This window comes from Cnephaeus nilssonii (genome assembly GCF_951640355.1).
Source record: "Cnephaeus nilssonii genome assembly, chromosome: 9".
NCBI classification, from domain to species: domain Eukaryota; kingdom Metazoa; phylum Chordata; class Mammalia; order Chiroptera; family Vespertilionidae; genus Cnephaeus; species Cnephaeus nilssonii.
This window is the reverse complement of record NC_137080.1, coordinates 90,760,562-90,778,229: the sequence shown is the minus strand read 5'-3', so window position 1 is coordinate 90,778,229 and position 17,668 is coordinate 90,760,562. Positions and strand designations below refer to the sequence as shown.

The 17,668-nt window shown below is 60.0% G+C and overlaps 1 protein-coding gene across 2 annotated transcripts in view; it reads right to left on the bottom strand.

The window, feature by feature from the left end:
• Nucleotides 1–271: 271 nt before the first annotated feature.
• Nucleotides 272–17,668, bottom strand: part of CPNE5 (copine 5) — a gene marked incomplete at its 3' end in the record, with an annotated part of 83,966 nt that continues 66,569 nt past the window's right edge. The window contains exons 12-20 of one of the 2 annotated variants that reach the window (XM_079780998.1): nucleotides 14,376–14,429; nucleotides 10,871–10,932; nucleotides 6,788–6,834; nucleotides 5,077–5,258; nucleotides 4,157–4,284; nucleotides 3,850–3,952; nucleotides 3,223–3,280; nucleotides 2,761–2,834; nucleotides 272–1,821 (exon numbers count right to left, since the gene is read on the bottom strand). In XM_079780998.1, coding sequence (XP_079637124.1) covers nucleotides 1,603–1,821; nucleotides 2,761–2,834; nucleotides 3,223–3,280; nucleotides 3,850–3,952; nucleotides 4,157–4,284; nucleotides 5,077–5,258; nucleotides 6,788–6,834; nucleotides 10,871–10,932; nucleotides 14,376–14,429 — 927 coding nt within the window. Of the gene's footprint in view, nucleotides 1,822–2,760; nucleotides 2,835–3,222; nucleotides 3,281–3,849; nucleotides 3,953–4,156; nucleotides 4,285–5,076; nucleotides 5,259–6,787; nucleotides 6,835–10,870; nucleotides 10,933–14,375; nucleotides 14,430–14,449; nucleotides 14,554–17,668 lie in introns of those variants that run through there. The other variant, XM_079780996.1, reaches the window with a different exon arrangement.

Here is a 17,668-nt window from a genome sequence, read left to right as displayed (position 1 = left end):
GTCTGTTGTAAACTCCACGTGGAGACGGGGTGTGTGTTTGGTTCATTGCTGCATCCCAGTGCTCAGCACAGACCCTGGCACATGCTTGTTGCTCAGTAAATCCTTGTTGAACAAAAGAACGAAAGAAAGAGAGACGAGAACCTGGACTCTGTCAAACAGCAACCTCTGTGCTATTTGTCTCGGGAGAAAAGAAAACAAGGAACTGTAGTAAAAGAACCAAATTTACTTCAGTTTAAGGCAAATTCCACAGAGACTCTCAGACACAGGCACAGGACCAGACAGTGTAGAAACTCCACCATCATGCATGACAGGGAGGGAGTGGTGTCGGGCGCAGACAGGGTGGGGCCTGGTCTCGCCCAGGCACAGGACGTTCAGCGGGCTGAGGAGCCCCGTGCGGCAGAAGGGACTGGCATGCATGGCCTGCTCCCAGGTGGGGAAAGGCTGGGCAGTGGGTGTGCCCAGGGGTGAGATCACCTTCCTCACCTTTCCCACGGCAGGGGCAGGGGCTCGGGCTCAGAGGGCAGAGCCCAAGGATGGAACAGGGGGACCCTAGAGCCAAGACGGCCTGGAGTAGGAGGTCGCATGGGTGAGGGTGGGATGGGGAGGCTGGGCACGGGATGAACGGACTCTCAGGGCCTCAGAGCGGCAGGTAACCCCGAGACCATCTGGTCAACCCTCTTGCTTTATAGATGTGGATACCAAGGCTGCCACAGCAGGCAGGGGCTGCAGCAGGGCCTGAGCCCAGGACCCCTGGCTCCTGTCTGTGGGGTGACGGGGCCGTGTGGGCGTGCGGGGCTGGGCTGCTCCTTGCCCGGGCCTCTAGGTGGGCAGCAGAGGAGTGGGCACCAAGGACCCTGGGCGGCCTCTGGGGGGAGGTAGGGGTGCCTAGAGCTCGGAGTCAACTGTGGTGCCCACGGGCCCACCGCCAGGGAGAGGCCTGTGGCTCTGTGTGTAGAACCAGTGCCACGCTGGGCTGGAGGGGCATGGAAAAGACCCTGTGCCTGAAAAGCCTCCATGGCTGGCCCATCGGGCGGCCTACGGTCCACATCACAGCCGTCCCTTCATGGAGCTGCGGGGTCCCCACTGCAAGCAAGTGTCCCTGGGAGGGAGGGCCACGCGTCCAGGCCTCCTGCCAACCCGTCCGCCTCCTGGGGCTCCCTGGGAACAGGGACAGGGTAGGTGCTGGGGTGGGGGTCGGGGGCCAGGGAGCGGAGTGGACAGCACAGGCGGAGGGGAGGGCGAGGGGGTCTGGAGGAGGGAGGCCCAGCCCAGGCTTCGGCGCCCGAGAGGAGCGGACGGGACTGTCCAGGGTGCTGAGGAGGACCCCATCAGCCTGATTGCTAACACCTTCCTGGCTGGACTAGAACCAAGTGTCAGGGCAGGAGGAGAAGAGCAGGGGCCCAGAGCCCGCCTCTCCCGCCTGTACCCCAGCTCCCTGGGTTTGGGCCACAGGTGAGGCCAGGAAGCGGGGAAGGCGTCTCCAGAGGCCCGTCCTCATCCACACGGGTTCCAAAGGCTGGGCCGGGTGGACGGTGGGGCTCTCGGGACCCAGCGTACCCTTCTCCTGGCCTCCTCAGGCCCCAGCCACCGCCGTGGGCAGGCTCAGATGTGCGTGTGCACGGGGGAGGCAGGGGGCGTGCGGGCTGGAGACTGGGAGGGTGAGCTGGCGGGGGCCTCAGGTGGGGGGTGCGGGCGGATGCCCTTTGCCTTCATGTAGGACACCAGCTGGTCCGGGATCTCGGCCAGCACGTCTCGGGCCAGGCGCGCCATGCTCAGCACGTGGTTGCCCGTGCGGTCCACGTAGTCCCTGAAGGGCACGAACTGGCCGGCGGGGAAGGCAGGGTTAGGCAAGGTCTCTGCCTGGACGCAGCCCCCCACATCTCCAGGCTGGAGATCCTGCCCCGCCCCCCTCCATCCTCTCCCCTCTGCCCTCCTCTCTCATCCCCTCCCCCATGGTGGACCCTCCGAGGAAGCTGTCATCATGTCACTGCTCTCTCTTCCTCGCAAACACCCCCTGAGCGCCAAGTCCACGCCAGGATGCTCACCGCCACCCCTCAGCCCGAGGTCTGGGCACCAGGCACTTAGGGGGCACTTAGGAGATGCTGAATGGGTCCCTGGCTTCCGGGAGTTGGGCCCTCAGGTAGCCCGCTCCTGGCAGAGCCCTTTCCTAAGCAGGCCCCTCTGCTTCCTCCCAGGGGGGAACCAGGCCTCAGGTCACTCCTGCCCAGGCCTTCGCATCCACGGTGCCACCACCCAGACGTGCTCTGGCTTCTAGCCCCCATCTGGTCTCCACGCCTGGAACGACCCCTCCCGCCCAGTCTTAAGTCCAGGGTATGGGGAGAGTGCTTTTTCTTCCGCATCTCCTAAGCAGGGGGCTCTGTCCGCAGGGGCTGCCGGGAGGGCTGCCTGCTCATGACACCTGCATCCTACACGGAGACTTGGGGCGCTGTCCCCTAGCCGTTCCCTCCAGGGGCTGCCAGCTGCGGGGTGGGGTCAGGGGGGCGCCTGGCAGAACACAGAAGGTGCAATAACTGGGTGCCGTGCTCTGCAGGAGCCCACAGAGGCCTGGGGTGCAGGGAGGGCTGGGCAGGCGACATTAGGGGTGAGTCTCAGGCACGGCTGGGAGCTGAGATCCGAGGACCGACTCCCATTCCTTCTGGGGAGGCCAGGCCACCTGGGCTCCCAGCGCCTCCCTCTGGCCTTTCCAGAAAAGCCCCCGGGGAGTGTGAGGTCAGCCGGCTGGGGGCAGCAGGGCTTCACCTGGACAATGTCCCGCTCGGCCAGCTTCCCCCGGGAGGAGATCCGCACCTCGTCGCCGTCCAGCTCCACCATGGCTGTGGGGGAGGGGGGCAGGCGTGGGAGTGGGGGCAAGTCAGGGGCCAATCCCAGGCCCATCCGGGGCAGAGACCCATGTCAGAGATGGGGAAACTGAGGCCAGGAGACAGGGGAAGCCCACCCAGTGAGTCCTAAGTCCTAGCCCAGCCTCCAGCTCCCCGCTCCCAGGCTCCCAGGGTGGGAGGAGGGAGGAGTCATTCGGCCTCCTCTCCACAGCCTTGGGGTGTGGGTGCGGGGCGCACGCCCTGACACACAGGCCCCTGTGCAAACACCCGCGCCTGCCAGCTGACCCAGCTGGGCACACACGCCAGGTGTGTGCGCTCCCTCCGTGGAACAGGGCCGCGCCCAGGGCCTGGAGCCTCCGGAGCAGAGGGTGGGGGCACTCACCATCGAACTCCGCCTGGCCCACGCCGACGATGATGATGGACATGGGCAGTTTGGCAGCCTGCGAGACAGCAGGAGGTGGGGGTGTTTGGGGCCCGGCCGAGGGGCCAGTTAAAAGGAGGAGGAGATCATGTTTAGGGACAGAGGATAGATCAAAGAAGGAAGTCAGGAGGACAGGGGAGAAATGGAAGGGAGAAGGATGGGGACACAGAAACACAGACAAGCAGGGGAGAGGGAGAGGGCGCCAGGGCTACAGACCCAGGGGCCTCAGGCCTGTTTCTGCCAGACCCCCACCCCTCCTGTGCCTCCGGGCCTCCATCCTGTGGGGCATCTTTGTGTGGCCTGGACCTCCCACGTTCTCTACCTGGCCAGGCTGAGGGCTTCGGGCAGCTAATGAGGGAGCCAGAGGTGGCCGGCGGGAGCAGACCACCCAGCGTGATAAGAGGTGGGTGGGGAGCTCACCGGTGGGACCACTGGGACCGATGCCCCCCACCCCAGGCCAGGCCCTCCGGATGCTGCAGCCGGAAGCCAGCAGTGGTCCCCCCCAGGGCGGGGAGAGGTGAAGCCAGGCCCACGCGTCTCCCTGAAGGAGGGGGAAGGTGCGCCCGCGGGTCCCGGCCCCCAGCTCACGTTGACGATCGCCTCCTTGGTCTGTGCCATGTCCGAGATGACCCCGTCGGTGATGATGAGCAGCACGGAGTACTGGGAGCCATCCTGCACCTCGGCCGCGTTCCTGGGATGGGGCGTGGTCGGTTCCTGGGAGGCTCTGGGCATGTCCCCCCACCCCCACCCCCGCCCACAGGGTCCCTTAACACTTGGGTGGGGACGGTTCTTTGGCTGGAGGGGGTCTCTTAGGGTCAGGGCTCCCTGGAAGGCAAGGGGACAGGTGGAGACCAAGGCCTGTGAGCTGCCGGATGGGGCCCAGGGACCGGCTCACCTGGCCACGTGGGTGACGACGGGGGCGAAGTTGGTGGGGCCGTAGAGCTGCACGGTGCGCAGGCTCTGGTGGTAGGCCTCCAGGATGCCGTCGATGCCGCAGCACGACGGGTTGTCCTGGTTGCCGTTCTGGGGGCAGAGGAGGGAGGCTGAGCCCAGGAGGAGGGAGGGGTGGGAAGGCGGAGAGCCACAGGCGCAGGGGGCAGAGGCCAGCAGGCCTGGGCTCTCCTGCTCACTTCCCTGGTGGAGGGGACGTGGGGAGCGGGAGGGCAGTGTGGGGGCCCACCCTGAAGGGTAGCACGTGCTCCTCACCCCACGCCCTGCACCTGCCCAGATAAGCCCCCACCAGCCCGGCTGGAGAGTGGCTGCTGGGTCCAAGCAGCTCTGGAAGGGCCGGGCTGACACCCCTCCTTCGTCCCGTGCCCAGCACAGTGCTGGCACTCCGCGGCCATGAGGGGCGTTTGCTGAGTGACCCAGGGACCGGCTCGGTGTCCCCAGCTCATGGCAGGGGGGGGAGGAGGTGGCCTGAGGAGTCGTCCCCACACGGCCCCCATCAGCACCAGCCCAGGGAGCTCCTGGAATTCCCCGCAGTTGCCCGTAACCCCTCCCCCCCCCCTCATTTCTGGGGCCTTGGGGGGAAGTACAGCCACGTGCCCCTCCACCTCCTGGTCTTGTCAGGAAAAGGAGGCCAGAGCCACTGTGGGTGGCTTCAGACATGATGGGAGTGTTTGTGAGCGAGGAGGGGTGGGGGTTTCTGGAGGCCCAGCTACAAGACCCCCTGCACACAGCAGGCAGCACCCTCCCCCCCCCCCCAAGGCTGCCCCTGAAGTCCCTAGCGGGTAAGAGGGGAGGTGCCCCAGCCCGGGCTTGTCACCACTACCCCCGTGATCAGCCCTCAGCCCCTGCTCTGGGTCCTCCTACCAGCGGGAACTCGTGGGACACCCTGCCGTCGGGCGGCAGCTTGGCCCCGAAGCCCAGGGCAGGGAACATCTTGTCGCTGTCGTAGTGCTGGATGATCTCCCCGACGGCGGTCAGCGCCAGCGCGTAGGCGTTCAGCTGGTAGGGGCTCATGTAGTGCAGGGACGTGGACTGCGAGGGGTTCCCTGCGACACAGGACACGGAACGTGTGCCGGCGTGCACACGCCCAGCCTCCTTGGCTTCAGAGTCCGAAGGGGTGTCCAACGGCACCCCTGACTTTTGTCTATTTATCCTGATGCCGCTCTGTCTTACTGCACATCCTATCCTTTAGCCAAGCCTGGGTGCTAAGCCTTCAATCAATATCCAATCCTAGGGTCCCACGGCGTCCTCGCCTGCTGGGCAGCAGCGGCCTCCTGCCACCCTGCCTCCTCGCCCTGTGCCCGCCACCCACGCTCAGCACACCAGCCAGCGGCCCTCAATCCGCAGGCCCGGATGCCACTCTTCTCTGCTCAAATGGCTCTGAGGCTCCCACCTCACCCGCAGTTAAACCCAACTTCCTTACCAGGTCCCACATGACCAGCCTCCAGTTACTTCTGTCCTCACCGCCTACCCCTCCCTGTCACACACTCAGTCCCCTCAGGGCCTGGGCAATGGCTGCTCCCTCTGCCCTGGGACACTCCGCAGGGGTCCACATGGCTTGCTCCCCCGTCCTCCCTCTCTAGCCCTCTTCCTCGCTTGATGCTTCTCCATCGCCTTTATCACCACTAAATACTGTCCGTATTTTACTTATTTATTAATGAGAGGCAGTACGCTCAGGCTGCAAAGGTACCAGCCCCGTCCTACCTCCTACTAGCTGTGTGGTCTTGGGTAAGCTCCCTAACCTCTCAGCCTCAGTCTCCTCATCTGAGGAGATAACTCTCTCTCCTTCTCCCTTCCATTTCTCCCCTGTCCTCCTGACTTCCTTCTTTGATCTATCCTCTGTCCCTAAACACGATCTCCTCCTCCTTTTAACTGCAGAATGGGGATAACAGCTGCCTCATAGGGTTGTTGTGAGGATTACAGAGGGTTACGGTAACTCACCTCATTGTTAGCACCACCGAGGCCCCTCCCAACTCTGACACCCTACCACCCTCCGTGGGGCTGGGGGTTTCTGACACACCTGTGCCGTGAGACCTGGGTATCTTCTGATCGGCACCAAAATGAGCATTGAGCACCGCTAACGGGGCCCAGACCCCAAAGAAGGTGGTGATGTTTCTAACAGTGCAAGGCCTGGCCCTGACTGCTCCTGGAGGCTCGGTCCCAGCCGACACTGGAGACGGTCAGAGGCGGCGAGGAAGTGGGGCCGCCCCAACCCGGGAGAGGACCGGGGTTCCCGGGCTGCGTGTCTGCCCTCACGGAGGACCACGCGCTCAGGCCTGACTCCAGTCTCCCCTCCAGCCCGGCGGCTGCACTGCTGAGGGTATGGGCTCTCCAGGGCCCAGAGCAGCCCTTCCTGTTCCCCCAGGGAGAGCGGGTGCCCTCGAGGGCAAGGCGGTGGTCAGGGCCCAGACCTGCTGTGACGGTGGTTCCATCTTTGGCTCTCGGGGCCTAAGCAGCTCTTCTTCAGTGAGGACGAGGCCAGAGAGTGTGGACGGCCTGGCTGCCAGCGAGGGAACCACCACAGCCCCGAGCGTCCCCTCCCTCCCCATCCAGGGCCTCTGCCATCCCCACTCACCGTTGGAGGCCGTGAAGTCGATGGCCACTGTGAAGTTGATCTGGGTCCTAGAGGAAGGAGAACAGCGGGGAGTTACCGGACAGAGGGGGGCTGAGGCAGGGGGAGCAGGGCTGGAGGCTGGGAAGCCGGGCCCACAGCCCGCTGCTGGCCGGTGTGTGGTCTTTCCTTCCGGAAAACTGGGAGGTGACACCAGCCCCCCTGCCGCCCCCCCCCCCCCCCCCCCCCGCCTCCAAGGATTACTGTGAGCATCACAAGAGCCAGGCGGTGAGGCTCGTTGAAGACACAGATGCTCTGTGCGGGCAAATGATTACGACGTTTATTTGCTTCCCCAAACCCTGCCCCTGGGCCGCCTGAGACTGTGTAGCAGAGTCTCACTGTGTTTCTGGCTCGAACTTGGGTTAAAACTTATAAAAAAAAAAAAAGAAAAAAAAGAGAGAGAGAAACAAATAGACATTGTCCATCTCCTGAGAGAAGCACAGACACCACCATGAAGCTGTCTTGCCCCCAATTGGACCTGAATCGGACTGAGCCTCCAGAGCATCTACCAGTTGCTCACGGGAAGCACGGGGTCGGAGGGCACCGCGGGGGGTGCGGCCAGTGAAAGCCAGTCCGGGGGGCTTTCTGGAACACCACGGCCTAGGGACCGGCAGGAGCGGGATCACCTGGGGCCGTGGAGGACCCTAAGTCTCCTGCAGACCCACTGAATCAGAAGCTGGCTGCAGGTGTAGGAAGCTCTTAGCAAACCCCCCTCCAGGTACAGGGATGCGGGGGCAGGGAACTGATAGAAGAAACGAGAATTAAGAGACAAATCAACTAACCCCAATACAGGGGTGGGCAAAAGTTGTGAGTATATGAAACACGGCTTATTCTTATATCATTGTTTATTAATTATTCTATTATTTATTTGTATTATAACTGTAAACCTACTTTTGCCCACCCCTGTATATGGATCTTGCCTGGATTTCGGCTTCAAAGAAGCCAATTAAAAACTTTATAACTCAATTGGGGAAATCTGAACACTGATTAGATATTTCAACTTCCAGGTGTGATTATGATACTTGGTTATATTTGACAAAGAGAGTCCTTAAATTGTAGAGACACATCCTGAAGTACTTGGGGGAATGAATTATGGCTAGGATTTGCTTCAAAATAATTGAATGGAAGGGAGAGTGGGTGGAACAAGATTGGCCATGAGCTGGTAATTGCTGAATCTGGGCGAAGGGTACCTGGGGGTTTGTTATACCTCCCCTGCACTTTTGCATGTATTTGGGATTTTTCCATAAAAAATTCAGATTCAGGGTTGAAATTGCTGAGGCTTCAGATTCAGGGTTGAAATTGCCGAGGGTTTGGCTGTTCCAGGTTCCGTGCGGGGTGCTAACAGAACAAAGCTGACAAGACATGAGCCCTGAGAAAGTCTAGCCTCCTGGCTCACACGCTGGATGAACAGTCATCAGGGAGCTTATTTAAAAGGAAGACCCCAGGGCACCTCTCCCAGGAATGCCAACCCAGTTGGTCTGAGATGGGCCCAGAATCTGCCTCTTTAATGAACATCCTCTGGCCTCATTCAGGATTCTGAGAAGTGCAAAGTTTGGCCCTGACTGGGATCACACTTGGGGAAACTCTCTTATGGGATCACACTTGGGGAAACTGTGATGGTGGTTCCAAGTTGGGGCCAGGGATGGTGTAAGATGAGGCAGGGCTCACCTCACCTGCATTTAGAAGCTGGTCCCTATCGGAACCACAGCCCTCTCTCCACCTAATCACCGCTGAGCTATTGCTCATGGGCCCTTTGTTCCCCAGGAAGCGTGAAGGACAGGGGTAGCAGGAGACCCAAGCCAGGATCTGCTGGCCAGAGACGGTTCTCCCCACACTACTTCCCCTGGTCTGCTCCCTGGGGCAGAGCATCTAATGGACGCTAAGCTCTGAGGGAGAAGGAGCCCCAAGATGGCAAGAGCCTGGGTCCCTGAGTGACTGTGTGGAGCATCTCCCCAGCCATCCCTCCAACCCCAAGAATGAAATTCTGTATAAGTTTTATTTGTGCTAAGCCCTGAGGGTGGGGAATGATTTGTTATAGCAGCTGACCTACTCTATCCATCTGCTGTTCCTTGTCCCCTCTCAGGTGGAATACAGAGACTGTGTCTTCAGGAAGGGACACATTGGGCGGGTAAGGGCCTGGCTCCCTGGCCTGCAGGACCACAGCTGAGGGCACAGGCAGGCCTTGCTCCGTAAGCAGTTTCCCCTGCTCCGGGTTCTGCAATGACTCAGGGAATGAAGGGACCAGAAAGTGGTACCTGTGGGAAAGGTGCTCCCTGCAGGCTCACCTGTCCTGCCTGAGGGCACCGCAGGGCAGAGCGCAGGCTGCTGAGCAACCAGCTCCGTCTCTGACGTGGCGCAGAGGTGCCCGTTCTCTGCCCCCACCCCTCCGGGCGGGCAAGGGAGGGCGGCCGGCCAGGGAGGAGAGGACCCCTAGGCACATGTCACCATCAGCTGCCTGCCTGGACACGCATGCGGGGCTCTCGCCGCCTGGAGCCAGCCTCTCAGGTTCTCCAGCGAGCGCAGAGAGGCGTGGGGTGGGTGCAGGAGGGGAGGGCCAGGGCGGCTCCGTGTTCTGACTTGCCCGGTACTCCAGGCGCCAGCTTTGCGCAGCAGCCGCCCACCGCTGAGGCTCCAGGAGACGTCACAGTGGCCAGCCCTTCAACTCGGCCGTCTCCACCTGCACCCACCCCACCTGCACCCACCCCCCCCCCCACCGGGGCGCCGGAGGCAGGCAGGGAGAGTCCCGACTGTGGAAGAAACGCAGCTGTGGTGACAGGAGGCACCCTGCCAGTAGGCCCGCGGCCTGGGGAAAGTTGTATAAAGTGAAGATCCACTGGAGGGGTCGATGGGGGAAAGGGAACACATGTAATAATTTCAACAATAAAGATTAAATTAAATTAAAAAATAAAATGAAGATCCTCTTCGCCCTGCCCACTGTGTTCTGTCCATTGGGGGTATTATGCAAATGAGAAGGAGAAACAGGACTGGAAATCGCCAGGCGCTACGGAATGTAAGGGGTGGTTGCTTAATGGATGGGGAACAGAGCGGTTCTGATGAGGGACGGGAGCAAGGCCAGGTGGGGGGCAGGCTCAGGAGGGCAGGGAGTGGGGGCAGGAGGCCTCCGGTGGCTGTGGGGAGGGGTGTGCTCAGTGGGGAAAGGAGAGCTCCCACCTTGACACTGCGGTGGCGGGGAGAGCGGGCGTGGCTTCCCAGACCCTGCCTTTGCCCTCTGCCCCGGAGAACCAGGCAGCCCAGTGCCCACTTGGCTGGGATGAGCCTCTGGCAGCTGCCCTGCCTGTCTCCTTTCCAAACAGGTGTAGTTACTCACCTGCCTGCACCTGTGGGCTCTTGGCTACCCACACCCTGACCTGGCACCTGTCCTTGGCAGGCGGGCTCCTTTTCCTTCCCTGGCTGCCTTGGCCCGGACCCTGAAACCTCTGTTCTCTCTGCTCCTTAAGTTCGTGTTTGACCAACTGCTGGTCCTGGGACCACTCCCTGGCCCACCCCCCCACGCTCTCCTGCCCCTTATATGCCCCCCATGACACCAGGCAGGTTAATCGCTGCCGCGCAGACAGACCAGAGGTATCAGAAGCTCAGAGCAGGAAGGACTCTTAGAATTCACCAAACTCCAACCTCTTGTGTTCGCAGGAGGAAACCGATGCCCTGGGAGGGACAGTGACCTGCCAGAGGAACCCCGCAAATTCAGGGCAGAGAGGGGTCTGCAGCCTGGGCCTCATGACTCCCAGTCCAGGGCTCTTTCCACCTCCCCAAGCCCTTGGGACTCTTCGGCATGGAGTCCCCACCACCTCCGGGCTCATCAGGCACAGGGACCTGGCGTGCCCGCTGGCTCCATGGCCCAGGAACGCCCTCTGCAGCCAGGCCGCCTCCAGGGCAGGCAGAGCTCTGGAAGGCTGCTCGGAGCCCAGGGTCACAGACTTGAGCCAGGGCCTCGCAGAGGCCAGGGTAGGGCCAGAGCTGCTCGTGCCCTTGTTTGAGGCCCCTTCCCCCTCCCTGAGGCCACGGAAACGGGGCTGCGTGTCTTCTCACCCTCCTTTGATGTAGTCGAGAAACGTGCACTCTGACTCCACAGCAAAGGACAGCAGCGTGACCTTGAAAACAAACGGGAGCTCAGTCAGCGGGAGCCTCAGCATGTGCCATCCGCACGCATGGCTGCATGTGGGGCTCACAGCAGCCCCAGGAAGTACTGTTATCATCCCCATTTTATCCCCAAGGAAACTGAGGCTCAACAAGGTGATGCAATGTGCCCAAGGACGCTGTCCACGTGGCCAGGTGAGATGGGAACCAGGTCTGTCTGAGCTTGCCCTCTTGACCTCAGTGCCAAACTGCAGACACCGTGTGGAGCGGAGCGTGGAGGGCAAGGGTCTTCCTGACACAGGCCTAATGCTGGCCAGCTCCACGCTCAGTACTAGTCATCCGCAAACGTGCCTCTCTGGTCCACGCTTATCTTCAACCTTACTGTCCCCTCCCTCTGGCGTCTCTCAATCTCTACCCTCAGACCTGAGACCTCTCCCCCAAGCAGAGGCCTCTTGATCTACGCCCTCTGGCGGCTTTGGCATCAGCTTCGCCAAGACAGGCAGCCACTGGCCGCTGGTTATGATGCTGACTGGGGATCTGGGGGAACCAGTGAAAGCCTGGCAGCTGAACCCGATTAAATGAGGCAGGAGGGGGATAAAAACATCAATGGTGAGAGAGAATCAATGATCAGCTGCCTCCTGCATGGCCCCTACGGGGGGTCAAGCCTGTAACCCAGGCCTGTGTGCCCTTGACCGGAATCGAACCTGGGACCCTTCAGTCCACAGGCCGACACTCTATCCACTGAGCCAAACCGGCTGGGGCCATTTCTGCATTTCTTACTAGCAACTCGGTAATGCTGACCATGCTGGGGCCATTTCCCGGCATCACAGACCTCCGCTCTAGGATTTGGGGAGCTCCCTATTCGTGTAGATTCAGCCATCTTCATCCACTTGACAAAGCTGATGAGCCATTAGCCCCCAAAATGGGAGGGTCTGTGAGTGTGAGCTGGGCCTCAGAGACCCCACCCACTGTGATTACGGTCTTAGGCACCTGGACAAAGCCTCCTTTCACTAGGAATGGACTATGGCAGTGGCCTCTTCGCTGACAATTAGTAGACCCCTTGGGGAGCTTTTAAAACATTGTGTAGCCCGGGGGAGGCCCTCACGCCAATGGCATCAGGGTTTCTGGGGGCAGGCTCTTTCTTTAGCTCCTCAAAGGTCTAACCTGCAGCCAGAGTTGAACATCCCGGCCCAGGGAAGAAGTAATTCCCTAACTTGCCTGCCCGTGGATTCACCCAGAGACTTGCTACTCCAAGTGCGGTCCCTGGACCAGCATGGTCAGCATTACCGAGTTGCTAGTAAGAAATGCAGAAATGGCCCCAGCCCGTTTGGCTCAGTGGATAGAGTGTCGGCCTGTGGACTGAAGGGTCCCAGGTTCAATTCCGGTCAAGGGCACACATGCCTGGGTTACAGGCTTGACCCCCAGTAGGGGGCATGCAGGAGGCAGCTGATCAATGATTCTCTCTCACCATTGATGTTTCTATCTCTCTCTCCCTCTCCCTTCGGCTCTGAAATCAGAAATGCAGCTTCTTGGCATTTTAACGAGCTCCCAGGAGATTCTGCTCATGGTAAGTAAGGTCCGAGAAGCACTAAGCACAGATGGCTGGGCCCCAGCCTGGAATCCGGGGAACTTGCCTGGGCATCTGCATTTTAGTAAGCACACTGGGTGATTCCTTTTAAGATGCAGACTGGGAAATGCTGCAGCAAAGGAACGTCAGGAGACCGGGGCCCGGCCCTGCGCTGCCCCTAACTCACTGTGTGACCTAAGACAAAGCACGTGCCCTCTCTGGGCCTCAGCTTCTTTATCTCTAAAGTAAGAAAGCTGGACGAGGCCAGTGGTTTTCAAGCCTTTTAAAAACTGCACATCCAATACTTCTCCGCGGCCTCCCATAGAGGCACCTGGGAAGGTGAGGGAGAATTCCGGGGGTCTCACAATGACTGGGGCTCCATTGGTAGCTAGGGGCTGAGGCCTGGGGTGCACCCCACAATGCAGGGGAAGTCCTGTGAGACGAAGAATGGTCCCACCTAAAACACCAACAGCAGCCCACTGAGAAACCCTGCGGCTTTGGACAAAGGAAATTCAGGGTGGGGCAGAAGCAGGTTGACAGTGGAGAGCATGTGAAACGGTTTATTCTTGTACTGTTATTTATGACTTATTGCATTGTTTTCCATACGAACAGCTGTAAACCTACTTTTGCCCCACCCTGTATTACTCCACGCCTGTCTGTGAAGGTTACAATCAGAGAAGCGGGGGGTCGTCCCCCGTGGATAAGTAAACTGCTGTGCCGTTTATAGGCCTGCATCTCCCATGTGTCTGTCATTGCCACGCTGTGCAATAAGCAGAGTAGGAATGACGTATCAGCCCCATTTACAGATGGAGAAAATGAGGGTCCTCAGAGGACCCCCAGAACCCCTGACTAGGGCCTCTTCTGGGTTTAGAGTTGCAGTCTGCCTGACTCAAATGACTAAGTTTCGCTGCATTCGCTGATGTATGGACTTCTGGAGTGGGGAGGGACATGAAGGGTAGAACTTGGGTATGTTTGCCCTGCAAAGATATTGGTTTATTCTGTAAATGTATTGTGCGCTCTACCCCAGGGCCTTGGCACATGCTGATTCCTACTAGAATTCTCTTTCCCCAAAACCCTCAATACTTGCTTCCTCACCTTCTTCGAATCTCAGCTCAAATGTCAGCGGAGAGAAGCTTTCCTTTTCTACTTTATATGAAATAGTAGTCTGGTCGCTGGCATTCCCTACCCCTTTACTTTGCTTTTGTCCACAGCACTCATACCACCTGACACACACAGGCATATACACGTATGCATCGTTACTTGTTTTCTGTTTCCTCCCACTGGAATGTGAATACCACTAGGGCAAGGACTTCCATTTGTTGGTAAACGCATGGAGATCAGCCCCCAGAAGCCGCTGGGCCAGCGTGAGCCCAGGACGGTCGCCGGCAAGCAGCGGCCGGGCCCGTAGCAGCCGCAGGCTCTGGGTTTAACCGTGGTGCTGACTGCCACCCCTACCACTTTCCAGCCCTGTGACCGTAGTTGAGTCACTTCCCTGCCTGCAGCCTCGGTTTCCTCTGTCAGGACCAGGGTATGATAACAACGGCCTCCCCAGGAAACAACCTGCGAAAAGCACCTAAATTGGGAATTTCCCGGAGTAAGGGCCCAAACACTGCTGCTCCTTTCCTCTTCCTGCCCGCAGGAAGTCCAGTCCCGTGGGCGTTTCCCTCTGGGATTTCTCAGTCTGAATCACAGAACCCGCTGTGCTACAACCTTAAACGCGCCTTCCCGCTGGGCGGTGGCTCCAGGGGCCCCACCCCTCTCCACCCCCAACTCTCCAGGTCTAGTTCCCACACCGCAGGAGCACACCAACACCCAGGACTCCCGACACCAGACCCCGCTCCGGGCTCAGCGTGTCTACGCAGCTGCACAGCGGGAGGGCTGGCTACTCACGGTGCCAGAATTCACGTATTTCTTTTTCTTCATTTTCTTTTTTGGGTTTACCACCTGCAGGAAAAAACAGTTACCAGGTAAGAAAGAGGCTTCCAAACTGGCAGGCTGGGCCCCCGGGGCTTCCACAGAGGGGGGGCCCCCCGGATGTGGCCCAGACCCCAGAAGCAGAGTAGGCTGAGAAAATCAGCCATCGCGGGAGGAGGCCTCAGGCATTCAGATCTAGAGAGCCTGGCATCTAGACTTACGCAACTGGGCTCCCCCATTGGACACAGTGTCCCATAAGCAAACACACCAAGAATAATATTTACTTAACCTCCTTTCCCACTATTTCCCAAACACACCCTCCTCCCTGTGCAGCCAGAGGAGGCTCGATGTTGCAAAGGGGCCCTGTCCATGCCTGCCCTGAGCCGGGGCAGGCTGTTGTCTCAGCGGAACCCGCCCCCCACAGCCCTCCCTGCTCCTCCTTGGAGATCCAGCCTTAGGGCTCCCTGGGGCCTGTGAGCTACGCCCCCCCCCGCCCCCCGCCCTCACACTGCACTTAGAGCCTCCTTCACCGTTCTTCACGTGTAAGCTTTCATTCCAAACCCAACCTGTCATCAGGGAAGATAGCTCAGCCCTAGTTAGGCGTATAGTAGGTGCTAAACAAACACTCCCTGGTGGGTTAACTCGAAGGTCTTCACTGGGGGCCCATCCCATCCCTGGAGAGATCTGGCAGCGTCTGGAAATGTTTGTGTTTGTCACAACTAGGGGAGTAGGCAGAGACAAAGGATGCTGCCAGACACCCTACACCCCGCGGGACGGCTCCCACAGCAAAGTCCCTGGGTGCGATGCCAGCAGTGCGAGGCGGAGACCCTGGCGCTGGGCGCCGTGCCTGGGAGCCCTCCGGGCCATCACATGCACACCTGGGACCTAATCTGAGCCTCGCAGGCTCTTTTGTTTTTTTCTGTGGAAGTCTAGGCCCAGCCCTCCCCCAACCTCCTACTGAACAAAGCAAGGCGATCTCCCCACCTGCCGTCCTGCCCTCTCCCCCAGCTCCTTGTCCGTCCTTCTGCCTGGAGGATGCTGATCGCCACTTAGAACCTCCTTAACTGTCCTTCACGTGTGAGCTTGGAGACAGGACAGAAGCCCAGAGACATCAAGTGCTTTGCCCAAATTCTGGTCTGGTTGGTGACAGAATTAGGAACCAGGTTCCTGCCTCAGGCCGCCTCAATAAGAAATGCCAACACATTCCTTCACAAATGTCTGCCAGGTGGGTGGGGTGGGGTGCCAGTTCCGCTCCTCTGGAAGCTTTACTCCAGGGGGAGGAAGACGCTATGTCCTCGGAGAGTGACAAGGGCCGCCGCGACGGGGGAGTCAGAAACGTGAAGGCGTTGTTCGAAGGAAGGACCACTCCGGCGGGACCACTGGAGGCGCAGACTCGGAGGGACAGGAAGGGTCTGGGCGTGGAGAGGTGGAGGGGGGCATCCCAGTCAGGAGATATTGGGGGGAAGGAGCGCAGGCCTGGGGTCCCGCTGAGCTGCAGAGCCACAGGGTGGAGGAGGGTACAGTGGGCTGGCTGGAAGAGAGCCTCCAATGCCGAGTGAAATGGCGGGACACCACCCAGCCGCGAGCAGGGACTCTGATGACCTCTAAGCTGAGGGGGACCAGGTCACAGCAGGCTCTAGGATGCCGGGACCGGGTGGAGGTGAGTACGAGGGGAGGAGGAAGGACATCCAGGGGGATGTCTGCAGATGTTTCCTCATCCGTACAATGGGGATGAAAGGCACCGACCTCATGGAAAGATGGAGGGGTTACATGGGTCAATACAAGTCAAGGACAGGGTCTGGGATGTAGGAAGTACTGTGGACGTGTAGGCTGCTATTATGTTTTATTCCTTCTGCTTACTACCACCACCACCAGTCCAGGTGACTGGAGTGAGGGCTTGTGGGTATTGGAACAGGTAATGAGCTATGGCAAAACAGCACCATCAAGAAGTGACCACAGATCTTGGGCCCCGGGCATGGCGGTGGGGGAAGGAGAGAGGGAGGGGTCAGGGCCCCCAGGAAGACACAGAAGGAAGGAGGAGCTGGATTTGGGGCGCAGGAGGGACGTCCAGGTGGGAGGGCCCGCAGGCTGTGCAGGTAGCAAGTGCGAGTCAGGGAGAGAAGCCCAGGACCACCTCGAACCCTCCCCGGGCAGGAAAGCCGGGCAGAGGGCACGCGCTCAGTCTTGGGAAGCAGCCTCGGTGTTGAGATGAGGGCACAGTCGCAGCTCCGATGCTGCACGTGCCTCAGTTTCCCTATCTGTCCCAGGAGGGTGTGGAAGTTTTAGAACTGAGTGTATCTCAAACTTTTACTCCAAAGTAGAGCCGCCCCCCCCCCCCCGCCACCAGCTGAAGAGCAGACATGGACTCCTGGGGATCTGGGCGTCACCCCAAGATCAGGCCACAAGCACATTTCTTTGAAGTCTTCTGTGTTGTCTTTAAATTAGCCACTATTCCACATTTCCACTCTCTAATTATAGCTGTTTTAATATTAAAGCAATGTTTTGTTCTCAGATCTTCATGCGAAATGGCACTGACGAGACGCCCTGTTTATCCTGAGGTTTCGTGCACTCCCCAGCACACCCCCACCCATGTACCAGCCTCACCCGCCCTCAGGTTCCATGAGGGGGACCAGCGCCCCCTAGGGGTCAGGCCAGGAACCTCCCAACCCCTGGGCTGGAGTTCTAAGCTTGCCTATTCCTCTCCCTCTCTTCACAGGGCCTCCAGCGCCCATTTGGGGTCTGCCCTCCTGTACAAGGGGTCAGGGAGTGGCTCCCAGGAGCCAGGAGCCGCTCTGGCTCTGGGGATATGACAGTGAGACACTGCCCGGACCCAGAGGCAGTACCTGCGGGAATGAAGCCACGAGGCTGAGCCAGCAAGCAGGGTCAGAGAGCGACTGGGCTCACAGCGGGGCGGGGGGGGGGGGGGGGACATAGGGAAGGGCTGGGGCCAGACTGGGGGGCCTCGTGGGGGGTGACGTGTGCGCCCACAAGGCCCCCAGGTGCACAGATTGCAAGTCACTTCGGCAGGGCACTGTGGGGGGGAGCCGGACTTCGCCCCACAGGCCCGGCCCTGTAGCATCTCGGCTGGGGTGGGCGTCTTTCCGAACCTCCTCCCCGCCCCCTGCGCCAGTGAACCAGGCTGAGGTGGGGGGTGGGACTCAGCCAGGTTTGAAGCGGGCAGCGGTGTGGTCAGGTGACCGTGCTGGAGGGGCACTCGGGTTACTGAGTGGACGGAGGAGGCGGGAAGGCCGGTAGGGGGCTGTTGCAAA